The sequence below is a fragment of the Vulpes lagopus genome, chromosome 3 (assembly GCF_018345385.1).
Source record: "Vulpes lagopus strain Blue_001 chromosome 3, ASM1834538v1, whole genome shotgun sequence".
NCBI classification, from domain to species: domain Eukaryota; kingdom Metazoa; phylum Chordata; class Mammalia; order Carnivora; family Canidae; genus Vulpes; species Vulpes lagopus.
The window spans coordinates 67046798-67071248 of record NC_054826.1 but is presented as its reverse complement, the minus strand read 5'-3'; the positions used below and the strand labels follow the sequence as shown (position 1 = coordinate 67071248).

General features: G+C 45.6%; 1 protein-coding gene across 1 annotated transcript; it reads left to right on the top strand.

Annotated features, from left to right (window-relative positions):
* The first annotated feature begins 231 nt into the window (after positions 1 to 231).
* EIF4EBP2 (eukaryotic translation initiation factor 4E binding protein 2) lies at positions 232 to 23713 on the top strand. Its single transcript, XM_041748066.1, has 3 exons — positions 232 to 720; positions 16099 to 16284; positions 17229 to 23713. The coding sequence occupies exons 1-3, from the start codon at positions 576 to 578 to the stop codon at positions 17258 to 17260; spliced, it is 363 nt and encodes a 120-aa protein (XP_041604000.1). The 5' UTR covers positions 232 to 575; the 3' UTR covers positions 17261 to 23713.
* Positions 23714 to 24451: the final 738 nt, after the last annotated feature.

The window sequence follows — 24451 nt, the reverse complement described above, 5'->3', positions numbered from 1 at the left end:
CTGTGTCTCTACCTCTCTCATGAATTAATATTTAAAAAAAAAAAAAAAAAAAAAAGCTTACTAGGTTCTCCACCCCCACCCTGGCGTAGCTCTCGAGCACTCAGTGCAAAGGACCCCGAACTCGCGTCCGGCCCGCCGGGGGTCGGCCCCGCCCCTCCCGTGGCCACGCCCCCTCCGCAGCCCCGCCCCTCACGTCACTTCCGCGGACCAGCTTCCCCGAACTCCCTCTGGCTCCCGCCTTCGCCCGCTTCCGGTCGTCGTCGTCGCCGCTGCTGCCGCTGCTGCTGCTGCTGAGGCTGCTGGCGGAGGCCGGAGGATCGGGCGGCGGCGGCGGCGGCGGCTGAGAGGGCGGCGGCGGGAGCGGAGCGGGACCAGGGAGCGAGAGGAAGCAAGCGTGGAGCGAGCGGAGCGCGCCCAGCCCCGCCCGCCCTTCCGCTCGCCGGAGCAGCCGGAGCAGCCGGAGCAGCCGGAGCAGCCGGAGCAGCCCGGGCCCCCAGCCGCCGCCGCCGCCGCCGCCGCCGCCGCCGCCGCCAGCCCGCCCGCCGGACAAAGCCCGAGAGCCCGCGCGCAGAGCCATGTCCTCGTCCGCCGGCAGCGGCCACCAGCCCAGCCAGAGCCGCGCCATCCCCACGCGCACCGTGCCCATCAGCGACGCCGCGCAGCTACCTCATGACTATTGCACCACGCCCGGGGGGACGCTCTTCTCCACCACGCCGGGAGGTGAGCGCCCGCAGCCCGTCTCCTCCGCCGCGGGCCTCGAACTCAGGGCGTGCCCGAGCCGCGCCGCCCCCCCCAGCTCCGCCCGAGCCCGGGGACCCTGCTGTCGGGAGCCCTAACTTCGCGCGTCCCCTCTCGGCTGCACGCCCCTCGCTCGGCTCAGCAGCGCGCCGCTCTGGGAACGTGGCTCTCCCGTCGCTGGGGCGGAGGGAAAAAAAAAAAAAGCCCTTGTTCCCGCTTCGTGGCAGCTTTCCGCGCTCGACCCACTTTTCTCCCCCCTCTCTGCCTCCTCCTGGGCAAATTCGTCTGCACTTGGCGTTGCTCTCACTCCTGCATCGCCTGCTGCCTCTTGCACGTCGTGCATTTGTGCACGTCGATGCCCGGTTCCGGAGCTCTCTCCCGGGCCTTTTTAGAAAGGAAGCAAAGTAATTCGCTCCTGGGACCGTGCGATGACTTGTTTTGCCGCTTTTAGAACGGCCGGAGGAGGCTGGAATGCAGAGTTCGGACGCCTCGCCCAGCATTATCCTGCTTTGACAGCATTGTTTACTTGCTGGATGAGGCTGCCCCACGAGTGGAGTTGGGGGGGGGAGTCCCCAGGCACAGGCTAGGGGGAGAGAATAAGATAATACTCAAGTAATAGCCCCCGGGGAAGACGGGGGGAGGGTAGTGCAGCGCTGGCAGCCCTTGAGGATCGGTTTTTGACGATGAGGCTTTTGGGGATAGATGTGGAGGGCGTTATGGAGACGGGCACCCGAATCGGTAGGATGGATCCATCCCGGGGAAGGGGCAGCGCAGTATCCCGAGCATTGCTTTTCCGAGTATGACCGGGAACTGTTTACAAGGAAGAACACTGGGGGAGAGGTGAACCACGTTGAATCGGTCACGAGACCAGAGAGCTCAAAGGTTGTCTGTCCCTGGCTGGGCGGTTCTCCAGAGCGAGGACACGGGAGGGCGATCTTGCAGGATCTTATGGAAAGGGGACCGCGCTTCATTTTAACTAAGGAACTTTGCCTTCGTTCGGCGATGGGGCGGCCTCTTTCTAGAGGGTTGAACTTTGCTGGCAGCCCTTGCCCTGGGAGATTGCTAGTTTCATTGCTGTGGGCTGGCCGCCCCAGTTGTGTACTACAACCAATCCCGTGCAGTCAGGCCGGGGTGATCCTTGCATTGGTTGCACAATAGCAAAGACCCACAGAGTAGAAAGACCTTCTTGCCAACAAGGGATAAAAATCTAGGAGAGAGCTCCATAGGGGAATCCATCCAGGCCAGTCTAGGGGAGCAGTAGCTGCCTTGGAAGACTTCAAAATGACCCAAGCAGGAGGAAACCATCAGTATTTTTGGAGAGCTGGGCTTAAGAGAGGCTTTAACTTTGCAGGACAATGGGATGGTGACTCCTCAGGCTGCTTGCTTCACTTGGAGAACCCTCCCTCCTGACCTTATGTGTTCAAGGCCAGCCCCGGAGCATGGGTGATCTTGCTTTTTGATCATGAAAGATTTTGGCAGACCGGTATCTGCTCCAGATCAAGTTGTCCTGAACTTTGGACCAACAGCTTTTAAGAAATGGATATTCTTTCCCAAGGTGATAGAAAGGGATTTATAACTTCTTGCAGAAGTCTTTGTGGTACAGGTCAGTAAAGGCCCGTACTCCCAGCATTTGAGAACATATGTCCCGGTAACAACTGCACTCAGCTATTATTTATGTGGGGGAGGGAATCAAGCTTTCAGCTATTTATTAGACCTTGTTTTCCCCTGACTGAAGAGCCACAGAAGGGTTACCTTTTGGACATATTTCTAACAGCCAAGCTACGATGCTTTTAGGATAAGGGCATAGTCTTTAAGGATTGCTTTAAAGATAGAAGCCTGTCTCATAGTCTGGATTAGTTCCTAAAATGCTTGGAAAGATTTTGCCAGAAATACTGATTCATTTACCCTTCCTTCCAACTTACACAGTCACTGCTGCTTTCTCAAATACCACTTAACCTATCTCCAGATATTTTTTTGTATACAGCTCTTTGTTTCAGATTTAAATACTTGTCATCTTAGCTCATTGATTATATTGAACTCGTATTTATTGATAGAACAGGTTGTAGTCTTTGGATTTTTAGCACAAAGACTTACATAATGTGTTTATGGGATATTGCACTGTTGGGATTGGATTTAATCACTGTTAACTCTGCTGTTTAGATGCTCAATACTTACTGATTTAATTTTCCCCCTTTGGAATTTTCCCCTCTGATGGTTTGTTCATCTCTCTTGTTATATTCCTCTCTTTCTCTCTCTCTCTCTCTCTCTCACACACACACCATGTAATTGAGCCAGGATAAGATTGTTATTTGGTCACCTCCAGGCACCTGAATAATATGGTTAGGTATTTTAAATGAGTTTTGTGGGCCTAGCTCATTGCTTTGCGCAAAAGGGAACCACAGACAAAAGTAGGAAATGCAATCTTTGCTCTCAGTGGTCTTAAAATCCTAAAGGGGGTTGGGGACTGATAAAGATTTTTCTGGAATAAAAAAATGTATAGAATCCAGTGCTAAGATACATTTCAGGTGTGAAATCATTTAGAAAAATGATAATAAGTTTGGATTGGAAATCTATTTAGTGGAAAGGAAGGAGATTAGCATGACCTGTCTTAAACTTCTGGAAACCTTCTGGAGTGTCATACACGTGTTGCAGCATTCCAGAATAGCAGTTGATGTGCTGAATGCTCTGAATGATCAGACTGGGCAGGGACATTCACAACATAGTGAACTTACGATTTCTTCTCCTTTGAGAGTCTTTTTCTTCATTGGGGATCAGAGGTTACAGCCTACCCTTTGGGAAAGATTTCTCAAAATTGCCTTCTCATGGTTTAGGAAATGAGAGGTGGGTGGAAACACTTTCTGACCTTTGGATTTCTCAAATTGCTAGAAGAGTCCCTGTTTTCATTGTTAAGGAGGAGGAAATTTTTATTGAGTAAAATTCAAGGCAAAAGAATAATGCCCTTGGATTTTGTTTTGTTTTATCTGTCTTTGGAGGAGTGAGGATGATACTTGGTTCTTTGAGAAGCTACATCTAGCCTCAGTGGAAGGGAAAGTGACTAGTTGTCTTCACTTTTATAACACTGGTTAGCTGGAAGGAACCTAAAGCTTTTGTAAGTTCTGAACTTTCTCTTTCTGGGAGTGTTGTGCTCTGAGAAATGAGCAGAAACATAGAGAACTCTTTCAGCCTTTCTTTTGCCTTTCTTTTCCTGCATAACATCCTCATCAGCTGTGGAAAAGTGCTGTTGCCATAACAAGAGCACCAGAGGGGAACTAACTGACGGTCTAAAATTGTACTGCTGTGCTTCCTCTCTGCCAGCTGGAGTATTGCTCTGATTGGTTCATTGGGTCAGAATTACCTGAAGGCCATTGGAAGGGTCTGGAATTAAAGGAGAAGGTAAGAAGAAGGGAAAATAATCCACTTGGAGTGAGCTACAATAATAGCATTTGCAGGAAGTCTTAAGTTTTAATCTGGTTCCTTTCTTGGGAGACAAGTAGAGCTCTCTGTAGATAATGGGGAAGAAGGTCAGTTTCTGATTGTCGTGAAATTTCTTTCTTTCTTTTTTTTTTTTTTTTAATTATTTATTTTTGATAGTCATACAGAGAGAGAGAGAGAGAGGCAGAGACACAGGCAGAGGGAGAAGCAGGCTCCATGCACCGGGAGCCCGACGTGGGATTCGATCCCGGGTCTCCAGGATCGCGCCCTGGGCCAAAGGCAGGCGCCAAACCGCTGCGCCACCCAGGGATCCCTGTCGTGAAATTTCTGACTCCATAACCTTGGGTTGAGTTTATTCTAGGCCAAAACTTCTGAATCAACAAATGTACATATTTGGCTCTCTAGCTTCAGTTATTAACCAAAGAACTTTATTATGACGTGAGAAGTGAGAAGTCCATGAAAAACATAATGAAGGGTGTTCAGTCCCTGTACCTAGTGTTCGAGGAAGAAGGCATTTATTTATCTCAGAGTAACCCAAGTTATTCACATGTTTGTCATTCTGTGGGCGATTCAGCTGTGGTCTCATAGTCATCAGCTGCCAAAGTATCTATTAAAGAAGATGTACTCTAGTTTTTGTATTGGGTGCATTTTTTGCTCACAAAAGATTGAATTCTGAACCTGGGGGAGGCAGCAGTCTGTGTCCTCAAGGCGTATAGCAATGCATTATATGGAAGGGCACACCTCTGCCTGTCCTGAGTTAGATGCAGTCTGACCAGGGAGGAATGGTTCTTACAAGTCAATAGTGTAGCATGTATGAAGGCCATGTGCACAGCTCCTTCAGCTTGTGGTGGCCTGTTGTGGACAATAGGAAGAGGGAAAAGTGATCAGTCTGAAAACCAGCACCTGGATGGTTACTCAGGAAAGATGACTGATTCTTAACAACAATTTCATAAGAGGGGTCTTGCAAAGGGGTACCTGGATGGCTTAGTAGGTAGAGCATGTGACTGTTATTTTTTTTTTTTTAAGATTATATTTATTCATGAGAGAGAGAGAGAGGCAGAGACACAGGCAGAGGGAGAAGCAGGCTCCATGCAGGGAGCCTGACTTGGGACTTGATCCCGAGACTCCAGGATCATGCCCTGGACTGAAGGCAAGCCCCAGACTGCTGAGCCACCCAGGGATCCTACATGTGACTGTTAATATAAGGGTCATGAGTTCAAGCCCTGTGTGGGGCATGGGCCTACTTAATATGGGGGGGCGGGGGGGAGAGCAGTCTTGCATGGGTTGGCTGCACCGTAGGCTTGATTATGTGTGTGTGTAAAAATATGCAGATCAGATAAGGTACAGTTAATATGGAGTAAGCCAGTTAGTTGTTCATTGGGTTAGAGAAGACAGCCTGAGCAGACTGGTTCGTTGGTGTGTGGCAGAACTTTTTCTTGGCTTCCAAGTCTTCTGATGAGTAAGGTAATATTTAAAAGATTTTTGCTACTGTATAACAGAACAAAAGTCCATTGAGAATTTTAGTCATTCGACTTATGGAATAGGTAAGGCCTATTTCAATTTGTTCATGGTGGAACTTCATTTTGTGAAGGCCCCTGAGAACCTGTGTTTTAAATGACAGCAGCTGTCTGTCCCATGGGCGCCTAGTTTTTAAAGGTCCCCTGCACCTGTTCTCAGGCCAAAGCTCAGAAATCCCTGAGCGTTTACATCTAAGTAAATAATCTTTCAGATCTTCAGGACGCATGCCCTGACAAACAGAAGCTGTTCAGTTCATTGAGTGGTTTGAGAAAGTAAAAAACCTTATAGTAAGCAAGGACAAATAAACAGGAGAAGGCAATTCAGTTCATGTAGATTCCATGGGACTTCTGATAGACGAGAGCCTGTCACCTGTAAATAGTGATAGTTTTGTCTTCCTGGTCTCTCTGGGTGCCTTTTATTTTTTTCGTGCCCAATTGCTCTGGCTAGAACTTTCAGTACAGTGCTGAACAGAAGTGGCAAGATAGTGCAAACAGATGCCCTTCACTTGTTTTCAGCGTTAGAAAACATCTTTCACCATTTGGTAAGATGTTAGTTGTGGGTTTTTCATAGATACCCTTTATCTGATTGAGGAAGTTCCCTTTTATTCCTGGTCTGTTGGGTGTTTCTGTCATGAAAGAGGGGGTTGGATTTTGTCAAATGCATTTTTTTTTTTCACTTACTGAGTTGATTGTATGATTTTTGTTTTTTATCTTGTGGACATGACATATTATGTCAATTGATTTTTTTTTTTAAGATTTATTTATTTATTCATGAGAGACACAGAGAGAAAGGCAGAGTCACAGGCAGAGGGAGAAGCAGGCTCCTCTCAGGGAGCCTGATGTGGGACTCCATCCTGGATGCCGAGATCACGCCCTGAGCCGCAGGCAGGTGCCCAACCGCTGAGCCACCCAGGTGTTCCGGTCAATTGATTTTTGACTGGTGAACCAGCCTCGTATTCTTGGGATAAATCCCACTTAGTCATGGTATATAATCCTTTTTATATGTTGCTAAATTTGTTGTGCCACTATTTGGTTGAGGGTTTTTGCATCTCTATTCATAAGGCGTATTAGTCTGTTTTTTCTTGTGGCGTCTTTGGTTTTTAGAACAAAGATAATACTGGCCTCATTCAGTTCTAATTATTTTAGAAATGGCCTGCTGAATTTAGAGCAGAAATGCTATTTATTGGTGAAGGTAGACCATTGCTCTCTAGGTGTTAGACACTTTTCAGAAAGTGTGAGAGGCTTGTGATTCTTCATTTCAGGGTGCCATAATGAATCATTTGGGCCTCAGAGGAGCCCATGTCACCACCAGAGACTATTTATATTAGAGTCAGGCTGCTTTTAGGTTGAAATGAAACTATTCTCTGGGCAGGTGAGTTCCTAAAATCATGACTAGGCAGCAGATGAAAACAGTGACCTGGACCAGGGATCTCCAATAGACTCTTGCCTCTCACAGACTTTGTTGGTAGACTTCAAGCTCCTTACTTGAAAGTAAGTGAAAAGTGGAAGATGTTAGTAGATAGACATCATTTTTATTTTTTAAAATAAGTGTCCACAAGCAGTGAACTTTGGAAGAAAGCATACAGTTGGAATGAAAGCCAGGTTTGAATCTGAATGTTTTCTCCATACCAATAGCAGTGATTAATTATTAGTATTACAGACAGAGGCTGAACCACATCTGTGAAATCTATTCCAAAGAATTGATCCAGGACACAGCTAGCAACCTGGCACACCCAATCAACATTTTCCTGGAATCAGAGCGAGACATTTTTGTAGAGATTTATTTCAAGATGAATGTTCAAGCCCAAACAGAAGTATGTGTATTTGAGGGGCTCCTGGGTAGCTCAGTCTGTTAAAGCATCTGCCTTCAGCTCAGGTCATGATCTCAGGGTCCTGGGATTGAGCCCTGCGTGGGGCTCCCTGCAGGGAGTCTGCTACTCCCTCTCCCTCTGTTTTACTCCTTGCACAAACACATGTGCACTTGCGTTCTCTCACTTAAATAAATAAATTCTTAAGAAAAAAGTACATTTGATATGCTTTATTTTGACCCAGATTTTCCGATAGTCAAGCCTAGACAGACTTAAAAACTTTTGACATTTATTTAAGATTAGTTGTGGTTTGTATACCATTTTGTTCCTGATACTAGCTAAAAAGATCTTTTCAAATCATGTTACAGCTGAGACTCAAGAGAACCAAATTTGCTTAGTGTACCTAGCTTATTTGTATTGGTCTCCTGATTCCTGGGTCACTATGTGTCTTTTCACAAATACTTTTAACTTCTCTAGATATTAGTTTCTTCAAGTCTAAAATGACAGGCTTTTGCCAGATGTTCTTTAAGCCTGTTCTAAACACTAGACCTTCAGAATAGAAACACGGTCATTATCCATTCCCTTTCAGCCTAGGCGTGTGTTCTTTGATAGCAGTGTCCTAAGTGACTGGGCCAGAAGCCATCCTTTGACAATATCTTGGAAATCTGCTCCCAGTTATTGAGACTTGGAGTTAAACAAAGAACAGTAGGATTGGCTTTTCACAAACCTTAGACGTCTCCCATTTGCCATAGTACTTTAGTCACTAAGTTATAAGATCCCCAGGTTCCAGTTTTACCTTCAGTTAATGTAAAAAAGTTGTCCCTCTCTTGATTTTATTAGCACTTTAGGGATTTTGATTTGTGCACAAACTGAATGTGGTCTGGCCACCATCAACCTCCCCAGAGGATGCTGGCTTGGGCAGCTTTTAGTTTCCTCTGGTTTATATAGCATAGAGCTTTATTGGAATCTGTCTTTTCATCCAGAGTCTCCATAAAGAACAGATGTTTAAACAGACTTTTTTTTTTTTTTTTTTTGTATATTTTTTGCCCTGTATCTGCTACAATGAAACTTTTTCGCTTGCAGCGATCTAAAATTCACCTAAAATACTATCCTTTTGTACTCCTCTATTTTTCTTGAGAACATTAATGGCATCACTTAAGACTCCAGCTCTTCAGGGTGTCTTGTCTTCTGAATTAATTTACTTTGTTTGCATTCAAAATCAAATGTGTTTTAGGAATTCACTAAAAGACTATTGAAACTAATTGAGTTTAGGAAGGTTGTAGGATACAAGATTGGTATACAAAAACCAATTGTAACTTCTATATACTTTCAATGGACAATGCAAAAATGGAAACAATTCCATTTCTTATAACCTAAAAATAATAAAATATATAGGCATACATTTTAAAAAAAAATATTTTATTTATTTATTCATGAGAGACACAGAGAGAGAGAGAGAGAGAGAGAGAGGCAGAGACACAGGCAGAGGAAGAAGCAGGCTCCATGCAGGGAGCCCAATGTGGGACTCGATCCCGGGTCTCCAGGATCATGACCTGGGCCAAAAGCAGGCACTAAACTGCTGAGCCACCCAGGGATCCCAAGGCATACATTTAATGAAAAGAATATAAAACTTACACTGTGGAAACTACAAAACATGGTTGAAAGAAATTGAAGAAGACCTAAATAAATGGAAAGACATTGCACATTCATGGATTGGAAAGTGAGATTGTCAGGATGACTTTACTTCCCGAACTGATCTACATGTTCAACACAGTCCCATCAAAATCCCAGCTGGCTTCTTTGCATAAGTTGATAAGCTGATCCTAAAGTTAATAGGGAATTTTAAGAGACTTAAAATAGCCCAAACAATTCCAAAAAAGAAAGAAAAAGTTGGCAGACTTACATTTCAAAAGTTATTACAAATAAAAACAGTATGGAACTGCCATAAGGATAAACAGTGGTATAGAATTAAGAGTTCAGAAATAAACCCTCACAGTTGTGGCACTTGATCTTTCACAAGGATGCCAAGACAATTAAATGGGGGAAAAATAGTCTTTTCAACAAATGATACTGGTACAACTGGATATCTGCACACAAAAACTGAAGTTGGACCCCCTGGCTTGAAGACCTAAATTTAGGAGCTTAAAACTATAAAACCTTTAGGAAAAAAACATGGGCACAAATCTTTATGACCTTGGTTAGCAAATAGTTTCTTGTGTATGGCACCAAAAGCACAAGCAATGGGGCAGCCCGGGTGGCTCAGTGGTTTAGTGCTGCCTTCAGCCCAGGGCGTGATCCTGGAGACCTGGGATCAAGTCCCACATTCGGGCACCCTACATGGAGGCTGCTTTTCCCTCTGTCTATGTCTCTCTCTCTTTCTCTCTTTCTCTCTTTCTCTCTGTGTCTCTCATAAATAAATAAAATCTTAAAAATCCCTCTGTCTATGTCTCTCTCTCTTTCTCTCTTTCTCTCTTTCTCTCTGTGTCTCTCATAAATAAATAAAATCTTAAAAAAAAAAAAAACACACACACAAACAACAAAAGAAAAAGACATAAATTGGACTTTATCAAAATTAAAAATTTTTGTGCTTCAAAGAATACCAACAAGAAAGTGAAAAAGCAACCCACAGAATAGGGGAAAATATTGCAAGTCATATATGTAGAAGGGACTTGTATTAATAAATATAAAGAACTCAAAACTCAATAGTAAACAGCCCACTAAAATATGGGCAAAGGATCTAAAAAGATATTTTCCCAAAAATGTCCATTGGAATGACCAAAAGATATTTTCCCAAAAATGTCCATTGGAATGACCAATAAGCCTGAAAAATGTTCAATACCATTATCTGTCAGGGAAATGCAAATTAAATCACAATGAAATTTAAGAAATAAGACAAATGAGTAAAGGGGAAAAAAAGGAGAGAGGCAAACCAAGAAACAAACTTTTAACTATAGAGAACAAACCAAAGGGGAGGTGGGTGGGGGGAGGGGTGAAATAGGTGATGGGGATTAAGAAGTACACCTGTTGTGATGAACACCAGGTGTTGTATGGAATTGTTGAATTTCACTATATTGTACACCAGAAACTTAATATTACACTATGTGTTAACTAACTGGAATTTAAATAAAAACTTAAAAAAAAATCAAACCACAATGAGATACCACTTTACACCCACAAGATAGCTATAATAAAAAACAGAGCAAGCGTTGGCTGCAATGTGTATACATTGGAACCCTCACACACTGCTGGTGGGAGTGGAAAATTGGTGCAGCCACCTTGGAAAACAGTCTGGTGTTTCCTCAAAAGATTAAACACAGAGTTACCATATGATCCAGCAATTCTTTGCTTACCCAAGAGAAATGAAAACATATGTCCACACAAAGACAGGTACATGAACTTTTATAGCAGCATTACTCAGAGTAGAAACACCCCACACATCCATTAACCGATTAATTGATAAAATGTGACATATACATGTAATGGAATATTGATTGGCAATAAAAAGAAAAGAAGTACTGGAGAAATGCTAAACATGAACGAACCTTGAAAATAGAGGCAAGTAGGGATCCCTGGGTGGCGCTAGTGGTTTAGCGCCTGCCTTTGGCCCAGGGCGCGATCCTGGAGACCCAGGATCGAATCCCACGTCGGGCTCCCGGTGCATGGAGCCTGCTTCTCCCTCTCCCTCTGCCTATGTCTCTGCCCCTCTCTCTCTCTCTCTCTCTCTCTCTCTCTCTGACTATCATAAATAATAAAATAAAAAATTTAAAAAAAAAAAAAGAAAATAGAGGCAAGTAAAGGAAGCAGTCAAAAGATCACGTATGATTCTGTTTATATGAGATGTCCAGAATAGGCAAATCTTTAGACAGAAAACAGTGGTTGCCTAGGGCTATAGGGGTTGGAGGACAATGGGAAGGGACTGCTCAATACAGATGGGTTATCTTTTGGATAGTTGTGGTGTTCTAAAGTTGATCGTGGTGATGTTTGCGCAGCTCTGTAAATTATATCTCAGTAAAGCTGTAAAAATATGTATTTTATCGTTTCTGCAGAGTCATAGAGGTTCTTCAGAGTTTCTCTTATACCTCACATACTTAAGTGGGCTCTCTACTGCTTATTTCCTAGTTGGTCCAATTACAGTTCTTTAATGCATATGCTATTGCTAATATATAATTTAGACATAGAAAGCTTGCTTTTATCCTGTGCTTTTTTTTTACCGTCTCATCCCTAGAGTTCCAAGCTTGACATCCTGCAGAAGAATAATCTTGTTCTGACTTGCAAGTTGAATGTTAGTTTAAGAACATCTGACAGTGAAACTTCACTCTTTTGAAACCTAGCCATGAACAAAAGTGGTGGTGGCACAGCAAATATGCAAAGTCCATCCACTAAAGCTTCTTCCCTTGGTTCCTTGGAAAGCCATCAGGCCCCTTTCTCAGCCCGTCTGCTTTTATTTTACATAGTGTTCTAATAAGTGTATCAGTGATTTTGGAGTCCCTACAAGGTTAGGAGCATCGGGTTAGGGTAAGTGAATTGTGCCCCATCTCCATCCCCAAGTTCCTAAATCGAAGCCCTAACCACCAATGTGTTGATATTTGCAGATGGGGCCTTGGGATGTAATTAGGTTTAGATGAGGGCGTGAGGCCCTCATGAGGGGTTAGTACCCTTGTAAAAAAAAAAAAGAAAAAAAGAAAAAAAAAAGGCACCAGGGAGCTTGCTCCCCTATCCTGCTGCATCCAAGGACATACTGAAAATGTGGCTGTGTGTACACCCTGAAGAGAGCTCTCAGCAGAAATAGACCACACTGTCATCTTGGTCTAGGATTTCTCAAGAACTGAGAAAATACATTCTGTTTAAGCCACCCTGTCTATGCTATTTTGTTGTAGCAGCCAAGCTGAGTGAGACTTGGAAGAAAGGGGGGTTCTTAAGCCTAATAGTGAGGGAAGAAACTATGAATGAGGGAAGGAGCAAGCACAGGTTCTTTGAATTCTGTCCAGTAGAAGGAAAATGTAGAGCCTAGGCTCCAAGACTTCATCAGCCACAGCAGTTTATAGAGTGATCTTTATAATAGTAGCCCCAGTTCATCAAGAAAGGGTTGGATTGTTTTCTGTTTAAAGTGGTAAAAAGTGGGACACCTGGGTGGCTCAGTGGTTGAGTGTCTGTCTGCCTTTGGCTCGGGTCGTGATCCTGGGGTCCAGGATTGAGTCCTGCGCCAGGCTCCCTGCATGGAACCTGCTTCTCCTCCCTCTGCCTGTGTGTCTCTGCCTCTCTCTCTCTCTCTCTCTCTCTCTCTCTCTGTCTCTCGTGAATAAATAAATAAAATCTTAAAAAAATAAAATAAAAAGTTTTAAATCTGTACAAGAAAATTTTCCATCCAAAATAATTCACATTCTTCACTTTTTGGAAGTTGAACTAAGTTTTCTGCTGTCCAAAATGACACCTTCGTCATAATTTCCAGACACTTTTTTAAAGTTGTCGCTCTAGTTCTTATTTTTCAAAGTAAAGAAGGCAAAGAAAATTTTGTACTCTCCTTGTCCTAAAATAATATTTGAGACAGGATGTAAGACTTGTGGCTTCTTTCAACTGGGAATGAAGGATTTCCAACTTTTCCAAGTGCCCTCCAGGGGCTGGAGGGAGGCACACAGAACTGCTCTGCCAAGGTGAGGTTTATGGTGTGAGTCCTGTCACAGGCTGTGGTCCTTTGCCTCTGTCACTTTACAAGTAAAAATAAGGAAGCTAATTCTAGCTCTAGGACCCAGAGACTTGGTCTGTGAAGTTCTCAGCCTTTACCTTTCTCGCCTAGGCGGAAAAATGAAAGAACTGGCACTTAAGTAATTAGAGCTGCTGCCCAGGTTTGTGCCACGCTGTCCTTCGGAGATTATCCTCCAGCATCCCCTTTTACTACCAGTAGTCTGCGAGGCCCCCCTGCTGCTCTGAAACGAACTTACATTACAGGACCTATCTACTCACGTAATTACGAAAATTGCGTATTTCTGCTACATATGCAAAAATGAAGGGATGACTACTTTGTCAGATACATAAGTAAGTCCTTGGGCCTTGGTGAACTGGAAAACCAAGAAACAGAAACCACCTCTCCCCAATTCTGTAACACTCCCAAGGACCAGGAACAGCACCGCCATCTCACCGCTTCCCTCTGGGAGTGCAGTGCTCCAGGGCCAGCAAGGTGGTCTCTGGATGAAAATTGCCCTTCACTATGGTGTTGATGTGGAAGTGACAGTTACCTGCCCAGTCCTTTGGCTTCAGACAACGTGCCCCTGGTGTGGATGTCCCTGGGGATTGAGGCAGAGTAGAGAGAGGGCAACACTGGGAGTCTGGAGACCAGGGGCTCCTCTGTTCTGATTTTGCCTCTGCTTTGTTCTGTGAACTCTATTCAGTTACTTTCTGGGTGTCTGCTTCATCTGTCAAGGTGACCCCGGTAGCCCCTTCCCTTGTTCTCTCACTAATTCTTTGATATTTTGCCTGTTTTCAGATGGACTATTACTAGGCTTTTGGTAGAAGATTGAAGTCAGGTTGTTTTTGTTTTTGTTTAAGATTTTATTTTTAAGTAATCTCTACACCCCAGTGCAGGGCTCGCAGTCACAACCCCTAGACCCAAGAGTCACATGCTCCATCCCCTGAGCCAGCCAGCCAGCCCTGAAGTTGGATTCTTCACTTTTTAATGAACAGGAGAATGGCCCAAGGAACTTAAAAATATAGATTTCCAGGTTCTAATCCCAGGGATTTTGATTCAGATAGGACATTTTAAACAAGATTTCCAGAGGATTCAGATGCAGATACCTGCAAGAAATACTGTTGTGATAGGTTCCAAATATGGCACAGCAGTTTTCATAGTACTCTATCTTGGAGAGGCTGAGAGCCAGATACTTTATTTTCACCTCTTATAAATTGTAAATATGATTGTGTATGCAGTGTAGCTGTAACAGAACTAGATAGTAAAGGGGAAAATTGATAACTTTTAGAGTTGGTTTGAAACCTTAAGGGTTGTGTTTTGAGGATGCCCCCCTGAGAACATTTCTTCCATTTTGAGACACTGAGTCATTCTTTCCCGTGACAGGTTTTGTAGTATCGAGAGAAGAGTGTGTTTAGCACTTGATTCTGGTTGTAAAAGCAAGGATGGGGGCAGGGGCAGTTTGGAGGGTAGAGTCTCTTGGCCATTTTCTCACCTAGGAGTCACTAGTTTGATGCTTATTTTCCATCTAGTTAAAAAGAAACAACTTACTAGCATTTGCATGAAAGTGTCATGGTACCACTGCAGATAGGAATCCCAAGAAAACACTGAGTTTGTAATTCTACTTCCCAGATATTTAGCAGAATATTGGTATCATCTCTTTAGATTAAATATCCATCTCCTTCCTTCTTCGGGAAGACTCCAGAATTTCCATTCCTCTTGCAGTAGATGCCTTGCTTTTTTCCACCTGCTTCCACTCATTTCAGGTAGATTTATTAGCTGTTTTTATTTGTTTTTCATTTCCCGGGATGTAGCTGTCACATGGTATTTGAGAAAATCTGCCTGAACCAGACTCATTATGACAGGAATATTTTCACTTGAGAATCGACAAGCATTGACCAGCAGATACTATCTACCTCTTTAAATGGGTAACTTTGTATACTATCTAGTTTTCATATAATACTGTTTTTAACTTAGATGCCTGAATCTTTCCTTCCTCCGGTTTTAAGCTTAGTTTGGGCAAGATGCCTCCACCTGACCACTTTGCTTTGTTTGTAGGCAGGGGTGGCAAGTGTGTTGGGCAACCATTCCCTCTTCTCCCTCGTTCAGCAGATGTCACTGAATGGTGGCCACGTTCTGTATCACTGAGCCAGCTGTACTCTAGGTTCAATAGTAGAGCCCCAGGCATCCACTACATTAAGCCAACATCAAGCATCTTTAACTTGTCACTTAGTTTTATATCTTATTTATAGTAATTCATAACTTTGGCCAGCCATGACAGAAGAAGTAGCAGGTTTTCTTAACTGTTCATCAAGTCCAATGCACTCTTTAGAAGGATTGTTGCAAAACACTCTGGTAGCACTTACGGTATGCAGATCTTTTCATAAAATAAAGAAGGGCTGCCCAGTCCAACTTCTCCCACAACTCTGTTGGGGAAGAATGTTGGTTGGTCTCTGTGCCTTTGAAAAGCCTTTAACTTAAAGGCAGCTGTCTGTTGGTGATTTTTTTCCACTTGTTTATTTCTTCATTTAAAACTTTCTAAATGGTAGAACCAAAGTCATATAGAAAGAAGACACAGCCCTGGCATAAGCAAGTCACAATCTTTAGAGGAGAGGCAGATCGATAAATGGGTTCCTACAAGAGGTGATGTGTATTGAGTCAGATGGGGGAAAGATTTTTTTTTTTTTTTAATTTTTTTCTGTAAAGGAAATGATGCTGGGAATGAGCCTTAAAGATGAGCGGAAGAGGAAAAGGCACTCCTCTGGCAAGGAGCCTGGTCCCAGGCAAGGAGGGTAGAACTTGTCCTTTGTGCTTGAACTGTGAACCCTCAGGTTAGGTTTAGATGGAATTTAAAATAAATTCTTGGGTAATGTATGTTCATAGCCCCTTAATTGATTTCAGACTCTTCAATCCTGTTTTCCAGGAACCCGAATCATTTATGATCGGAAGTTTCTGTTGGATCGTCGCAATTCTCCCATGGCTCAGACCCCGCCCTGCCATCTGCCCAATATCCCAGGGGTCACCAGCCCTGGCACCTTAATCGAAGACTCCAAAGTAGAAGTAAACAATTTGAACAACTTGAACAATCATGACAGGAAGCATGCAGTTGGTAAGAGAATGCTGGTTTGGGGGCCAAGTGGGTAGCCCTGGGAATTCAAATGGTCGATCACAGGTTGAAAAATTGATGCCTCGGTTATAACCAGCATTCATTTACATGTCTGTAAAGTTCTTGCCTCCCCCGGCTCCCATCACTAAGGTTTACTGAAATGTTCTGGAAATCCTAAGTTCTAAAGCATAAGCGAATCTAATCGGGGCGTGGCGGGAAATCCAGACACAGGGCAAAGGAAGTCCTTAGATGAGTCCTTGAGCCAAGCCTCAGAGCCTGCTTAGCCTGGGCTGTCCTGGACTCAGAGCAACATACCGAAGAGGCCCCATTTCCACTGCCTCTTGGAAGTAGATCTGATTCTTACAAGAACAGTGTCCTTTCTGTGGTGCAGGGGGAAATGTGGTTTGTTTCCCCCATTCTCCAGGACTGCCTGTGATACCTACACACACACACTCACGGAGTAATGAGTCCACTCTGTCTCTGTGGAAGGAGGGAGGTGGAAATGGCCAGCTCCCAAGAGGTACACCCTGAGTTGTACCCTCCGACCTCTGTGCTCAGGCCAGCAGTCTGCCTCCTCAGATTCCAAATGAGCCTTTAATAGACAAAGTGTTGATTCAGAGCAAGGCCAAAGTTGAGAGCCTCCAGAGGAGTTTGCTGACGTGATAGATGGCAAGGAGCTCCCCCTGGGGCATCTGCAGACGGGCATGCTAGGCGAGTTTTCACCTGGATCTCTTCCCCCAGGTGCTACTCCTTGTGGGTTGTTTGACTGCCATGCCATTCCCTCCCCCGACCCCCCGATTAAAAAGACCAGCCAAAGCAAACAAATAATTGTTTTAAGGCAGCAGAGAATGGGAAAGTTTGGATTATTTTTTGACCCTCATGCAGAGGAATGTTGGGGCTGCTTGGCTTTCTCTTTTTGTGCTAACCTTTGTCTTGATTCTTACTAGGGGATGATGCTCAGTTTGAGATGGACATCTGACTGCCCTGCAGGATCGCAGAAAAGCAGCAGCGCCAAGGCTGTGTGCACCGGATTGGGCCCATAGGATCAACATGAACAGACAAGGGGCAGTGCCAGCAGTCCCAATGCAGTCCCCATGTCTCCCTCTTCTTCCTTCCTCTGGGTGCCAAATGATGCGAAGATGAACTTCATCTGACCATTTCCTCTCCCTATTTCCTGTCCCCCTTCCCAGTCACACAGATTCGATCCCAAGTCCTTGGCATATTTTTGTAGACATAAGCAGCCCACAGAGGGAAACAGTTACAACTCTGGCTTCCGTAGTCACTTTACATTTGGGAAAAGACCTGTCCTCCCCGCCCCCATCCCTCATTTTTTTTTCAAATCCCCAATCGAATATCAGCCTGTCAACAATCGCCTGGCTGGGAAGTCTGGGGAAGCAATATTGAAGTTTTGGTGGGTTCAGCATTATCTGTGTTCTGACCCTCTACCTGCCTTCCCTGTCCTTGCCCCCCACCTGTGGTTCAGAGCTGCAAGAGTCTGTGTGTTTGGGGTCTTCACAGCCATCAGAGGGAAATGATAAATGAAAGGAGAGCCACTCTCCCTCTTACCTTGAGCTCTTGGTCCCTAGCGGCAGAACACAGTTTATAAAGCTCTGGTAGCATGTGACTCTTGTGAGGTCCCCTTCCCCCTCTTCCTCCAGCAGGAGTGTCTCCTGTCTTTGATCTTCTGGTTCAGTTTCCCAGTCCTTCACTTAGCACATCTGAGTGGGAAGGTCTGAGCCCTACCCCAGGGGGGAGGCCTCGGTAAGCAGCAGGGCTCTCCTCTTCTTCTTCCCTCCTGGTGTCCTGTAAGCAGTGGGGCTCTCCTCTTCTCCTTCCTCCCTGCTGGTGTCCTGTTGCTCGCCCGTGCCCTTGTATCTGAGCCACCAGGGTGATTCTGCTGCTCCCAGAACAGGCCAAGTGACAGGTGCTTTGGGGGAGGCCTGGTCATAATCTGCCAGTGACACTGGAGAGTGACCGTGGGAGTGTGCAGAACCAGGTACTCAGTCTCAGTAGTCCTTGCCTTCTAGTCTCCTGAGCTTTGCCATGCTTGCTGTCTTCCTGCAGTTTCTTATATTTGGAATTTAAAAAGGTGACTTTCAGAATGCTCTTAAGTAAGAACAAAACTTTTCCTTTGTGGACCTGCTCAGGCTACTAGGATAGATAGGCACGGGCTTGCAAGTGGGTTCCTCCCAGTTCTCTTGCCTTTCCCCCATCGGACTTGGGGTTGTCCCTCTTTCCCCCACCCTCCCTCCCTCCCTGCCTCCCACCTCTCTCTCTCTCTGCCAGGCCATTTTTCAAGTACACATCAAAGATACCTCAAGTGTTGGTATCTGATAATATCTCACTCCTCTTATCTGAGGAGTGATCTTTTATTTTTAAGATGACTACAGACCTATTTTTCGATATGTTTTCAATACGATTTTGAACAGCAACTTTTTGATTACACATCTTCCAGTGTTAGGGAGGTGAGAAATGTCCACAGGCGAGTCTGCTGTTCCATGTCACCATCCTTTGTCTCCCCCAGTCCCTGATGAGCTCTTTGCTTCTCCCTCTCGTTTGGGGTGTGCATGTTTGCAGTTTGTAGTGGGTGGTTTGTAAAACTGGACCATTATGCCTTGCCGTGGGTTGTTCATGAGAAGCCTCGTTCTTCCCCCCCCCCCTCGCTTTTTCATGTCCCCCGTACCCCCCCCCCCGCCACGCCCTCCCAGCTTGACTGGCACGATAATCCCGGGACAGTGACCCCCTCGTAGAAAGACTAACACCTCTGTCTCCTAGACCAGTAAAGTAGCCGCTGGTGTCCTGGGAATTTCTGGTTGCATTTGGTGCCCTGAACCCTCATTAAGAGATCACATCCCAGGGTGAGAGGAACAGGCCAACTGGCTTAAGAAAGAGAGCTGTTAGTTTTTCTTTTGAACTCTGAAAAGACCCTGTTTATGAACACATTTTAGAGGAGAGGAAGGCTGTCTGAGGAACTTTGTTCTGTTTTCTACTACAAAATGTGAATAGTTCAGAGAGTGAACCTTTTGTGATGGTTGATGTTTCTCAGGAATAAGCTGGCTCTCCAAAATTTGGGGGATGCTTTCAGACTAAAAAAATTAATCAGAGAAGCATTTTCTTGTCTTTTTGTAATGTATCCTTGTTCTGATTTTAATTAAACTCTGAATTTCGCTTTCCATACTCTTGGAAAAACTTGAGTTGCACTGTCATTTGCATGAGAAACTTAATCATCACCCTTCTGTCCCCTGGAAGCTTGATTCTTTGGGAATGAAGCTTCTTGTCCTTCATAGCTGGCTTTGGCATCCTGTGGAACCCAGATCCAACTCCAGCAGGTCGAGCAGTGAGCAGAAGTTTGCCCCTTCTTGATCTTCATCGGTACACATGAAAACTTGGCCTCCTCACTGAGCAGCGGGGGAGTGGATTTAAAACATGCCAGATTGAGTAATATTGAGGTGCCCTTTCCCCTTTTCTGCCATCTTGGGGAATCTCTGCACATAGCTCCCTAATCGGAGGCCGTTTTTCTAGTATTTGTGGCTCGCGTCAGCTGCATGATAGAGCAGCGGCCCGATCCTTCAGCCTTTTCTGCAAGGACCTACTGACTGATTGGTACTCTTCTATCCTGGAGGCCACCGCTGAGAGATACTGTGACCTGCATGAATCTGCGTTTTAAAGATGGTTTGAGAAGGCAACAGATTAACTTGTAATGGATGACACCTTTGTGCCATGCATCACAAGATGTTTTTTTTTTTTTCCTTAGGGTGAGCCACATCCAGAAGAAAGTGATCTGTCCTGGCCTTCTCATGGGGAGGGAGAACCCTTAGGGGGCCATTAGCATGAAATGGTTCGTAAAATCTTAGTGATCATTTGCTCTTTTGATGAGGAAACCATGTTTCTGTACCTTTGAGGACAATCCATCTTAATGAGAAATGACCTTGTCCCTCCAAATTCCAGCAAGAGACATGCAATTGTCTTGGTACAAGTAAGTGTCTGTGCTACACTATGGTTTGCTGAGATCACCACTTCTTTGTATTGTTTAGCTAAACATTCTCAAGATCATACTGCTGAGCAGCTGGCTTTTTGGTGCTGGGCTGTGAAGCTCAGAGTTGTCCTTCCACCTGTATTGGTTCTCTATTGCTGTGTAGCAGATGACCCCCAAACTTTAAATCTTAAAAGAGCAAACCTCTGTCAGCTTCTGGAGGTTAGGAATTGGGAAACAGCTTAGCAGGATGGTTCTGGCACAGGGTTGCAGGAAGTTGTAGTCAAGATGTTGGCAGGGACTGCAGTCATCTGGGTCTGGAGAATCTACTGTGCTCTCATTTTTGTGGCTGTTGGCAGGATGCCTGGGTTCTGTCCATACGGGTTGCTCTGTAGAGCAGCACACGTGTCCTCACACCGTAGCAGCTGGCTCCCCCCTGAGCAGGTGATCCCAGGAAGAGGGCAAGAAGGAATCTGCAGTGCCTTTCATAGCTGTCTCTGATAGCACATACCATCACCTCTTGTGTTCCTTAGAAGCAAGCTATGAAGCCTGGCCAACACACAAGGGGAGGGGAAGATACACACCACCTATGACTGGAACAGTATCAAAGAATTTGAGGATGTATCTTAAAATCACCTCACCCCCCCCCACAGAGGATAAAGTCCTAGGGGTTAGCTTAAACTAGATAACACAAAGCGATATGTTGCTACTGTATCTCCAAACTGGATAGAAGACTGACATTCTTTCCCCAAAGCCACCTGCTGGTTTTGAGAGTGGTGACAAGAAATGACAATTCCCAAGAGAATAAAAAGAGCTATACATTTGCCTGGCTAGCAGCGGTGTAAGGATGCTTCATTGGGAGTCCTAGGCTTGATGTCTCTGAGACTCCTCTGTACCACATTTTTGCACCTCCCTTAGCCAGGGACTGATAAAGGGAATTCGATCCTTCTTACCGAGCCACTAAAACAGACTTAAATTGCAGTCAGAGTTGCTAAACTAAAGGAAGAAATGTGAATGAGATGTTGGGGTCCTGGGCTGAGTAAAAGCTTCACAGTTCAGATTCAGGATGAAGTAGGTGATAGCATCAGCATCTGGAAGCCAGGTCCCTATCAGAGTTGATGTTAGCACTTGGGCCCTGCAGCCACACCAGCTGAGACAGATTTGGATTGGGTCTCCCCCAAGAAGCCACTTCTCCGATGTGGTGGGGGAACATCTGGGATTTAGAAAGGTCCGTGCTTGATTGCTCCTTTAAACCCACCGTGTATCTTGACTGCCCACCTCGTCCTGGGCTCTCTGGTGGAAAATGTGTTCTTAAAGAGAAAGAAGCGGTCCTGGCTTCACCCTTGAGAGAAACAGGTAAGCCTAGTCCGTCGAACACATACTTCATGAAAGTCAGCTGGGTGTCTGGCGCCCAGGCCCAACCACGTTTTAGAGAATTGAGACATCTACAAGATGCACATTCCTGTCTGGCTTTAGGCTCTGCCTCTTCCTGGCATCTTCTTTCTGGCCCTGCTTGGAGCATGAACTTGACTAGGAAGCATTGCTGCTGAGGCAGCCCTAAGAACAAGGGTACTTTCTCCACAAGTCAGGAGCCCCTCTTCACAGCACTTTCACCTGCATTGTGTTTTTCCTTCTGATTTTGAGATGGAGTCAAAATAGATGGTCTTTCATTTTCTTTTGAGTGGGTTACCAGCTCTTTGGGACCATCCGACCTTTCCTGTTGGTACATCTACACGCGGCCTGTATGTGTGGGTTTCACCCCAGAACCCAAATGGAAGCATTACCCATTCTCCCCTTCTTGGGTAATTCCATGGCGTGTCAAGCATCTTGGCTGGTTGAAGCTGGGGCTTCTTGGGGCTTGAAGCTGGGCCCTTTGCATTCTCCTGCAGAGAGGCAGTCCGCTGCCTCTCCATCTGGGTCAGAACTTGCCCCCCTTGGCAGGTTTCTGGACTACAGGCATAGCAGCTGTTTATTAATCTGCGAAACCCAATCACTTGCCCACCCATGACATCTGGGACCTGGTAATCATTTGAAGAAGCATGGTTTCATTGGGAGGGCAGTTTGTCTGGACTTTGGAAGGGGTGTGGTTAACCCTCCCCACCCCCCCACCCCCCACCCCCGCCCCATTCCCGAGTCTTTACCTCTCAGCTCTTAATAAAGGATGAAATCAGATCTTGAGGCAACTGGGTCACAATTCTTTTTGAATTCTTATACCCCAGGGGCATTTCCTGTTCTAGTAAGGATTTTCCAGTTTAGCACTGAGGTTTCCTTGAGGCTAGCTCAGGAATTTCTTAGGGACACTCTTGAGGAGATGGACACAAATTTCTTTTTTCAAAGAATCAGTCATGTCACCTTTCTCGCCCTCTGGAATTTAAATTTCTTTATCTGGGCTGGTCCTAGAAGTGAATACCTTGCGGCGAAGCTAGATTTAAGAGGTTTCTTGAGTCCCTGTTCAGATGGTCTATGGTTTTTCTTAGCTTACCCTCTGCTGACACCCCCCCCCCCCCCCAGCAGACCATGGGGTATGGATGGCCAGTGGGAAATGTTGCCGAGGTGAAACGCAGTTCCTAGGGTATTTAAATTCTCACTCTGCCGCCTTTCTAAGAGTGGGGAGGCTGACAGATGCTGCAATGCTTGATAATCATTTGGCCACGCTGAAATTTCCAAAGGGAGCTCTTGCCGGTGCTTACTCCCTGAATTCCTGGACACTTCTGACTTAGAGTTCCATGAATCTAGCACAGAATATTCATTCTTGCCCCCAGTGTATCCCTTCCTCTACATCTTAACCTTTAAAAACAAAAAACCCAAGCCCAGGCCAAGGGTAGTTTTTACTTGAAACCAGGAGGGTGGGGGAGGAACACAAAATGAGGACGGGTTGTACTTCTAAGCCATCCTGCTCCTGGTGGCCGTGTCCAAATCACTGAGTACTGTGAGCCAGTGCCTTTCCTTCCCCTGAAGTTAGAGCACCCCCCCCACCTCCCCCACCCCCCCGCTTCCCACTTGGGCATCCTAGGGCAAGCCTCATTGGAGGCATCTTGGGGGAGCCCAGAGGACACTCGCATATCCAGGTGTCTACTTGAGCATCTTTAAAATATTTTGTATCTAAAACAAATGCCCTTCCCCGTCTTAGTGGCACCAGCGGCCCAGCTCCATCCACTCTGAATGGAAAGTAGAGACTGCCAGTACTTCCCTTGGTCTTCCCTTTGTCCTTTGATGTCATTGTCCTCTGCCCCCCCTCCCCCCCTACCGCCTCCCCCTCCATTTCACTGTCGTGGATGGATAGCAGAGGACACCATGCAGTCTTGAGGCCGTCCTGTGTGAGTCCATGATCACTTTTGTTGGGGTTTTGTTGTTTTTGTAACTGTCCTAAACCAGCAGGTGTTTGGAAATTAGGGGAAAAATTAAATTCTCACCAATGGTTGCTGTTACAGTCAAATCAATAAAGATCTTGAGTATCAACTTGAGTTTTGATTTTTTTTTTTTTTAAATTTCAAGTGAAACCCTGTTGATTTCACATGTGGAGGGTCTTGACCGGTGAGGGAGATGGGCAAAGATGGTCAGCCGTTCCGTATGGCAGTTCTCAACATCCGCGGCACGCTGGCTTTGTCTGGCCCCTATGTATGCAGTGGGTTTCTCTCCCTGCCCTCAGAAGCGTGGTGGTGAACAGGTGCATGTGGGGCCACACACACCAACGCAGGCCCCCCTCTGCCTACCGGCCTCACAGAAGCCCAGACAACAGTCTTGCCTTTTTCCAGAAGGGGGCTGCCTGCATTCCCAGGGGCACTTGTCAGAAATGCATCCCGCCCGAGGTCCTGAACTCCTGGAGCTGCGGGAGCATCCGACTGCTATTACGAATCCAGTGAGTCTCACGTATTAATACTGAGGACGAGAATCCTGCCCTGTTTGAGCTGCCAACAGGTCCACAGAGTAAAAGTGGACTTGAAACGTTTTCCCTACAAGGACAGCGTCGAGGTTTGGTTGTCTGGCTTCAGAGTGAGCCAGCCTTGAAGACCGGCTGAGTGGCTCCGAGGCCACATTCCTTCCACCAGGGTTCTCTAGGGTAGCCTGGGATTAAGGACTACCCGTTCCCAGGTGGCTGTGAGGCTGGGCTCGGCTCACGGAAGGCGCTTAGCCCCGGGCCTGGCACGAAGAGTTCAAGAAAGGACTGGAGCACAGCCTGGCTGGCATGGCAGCCAG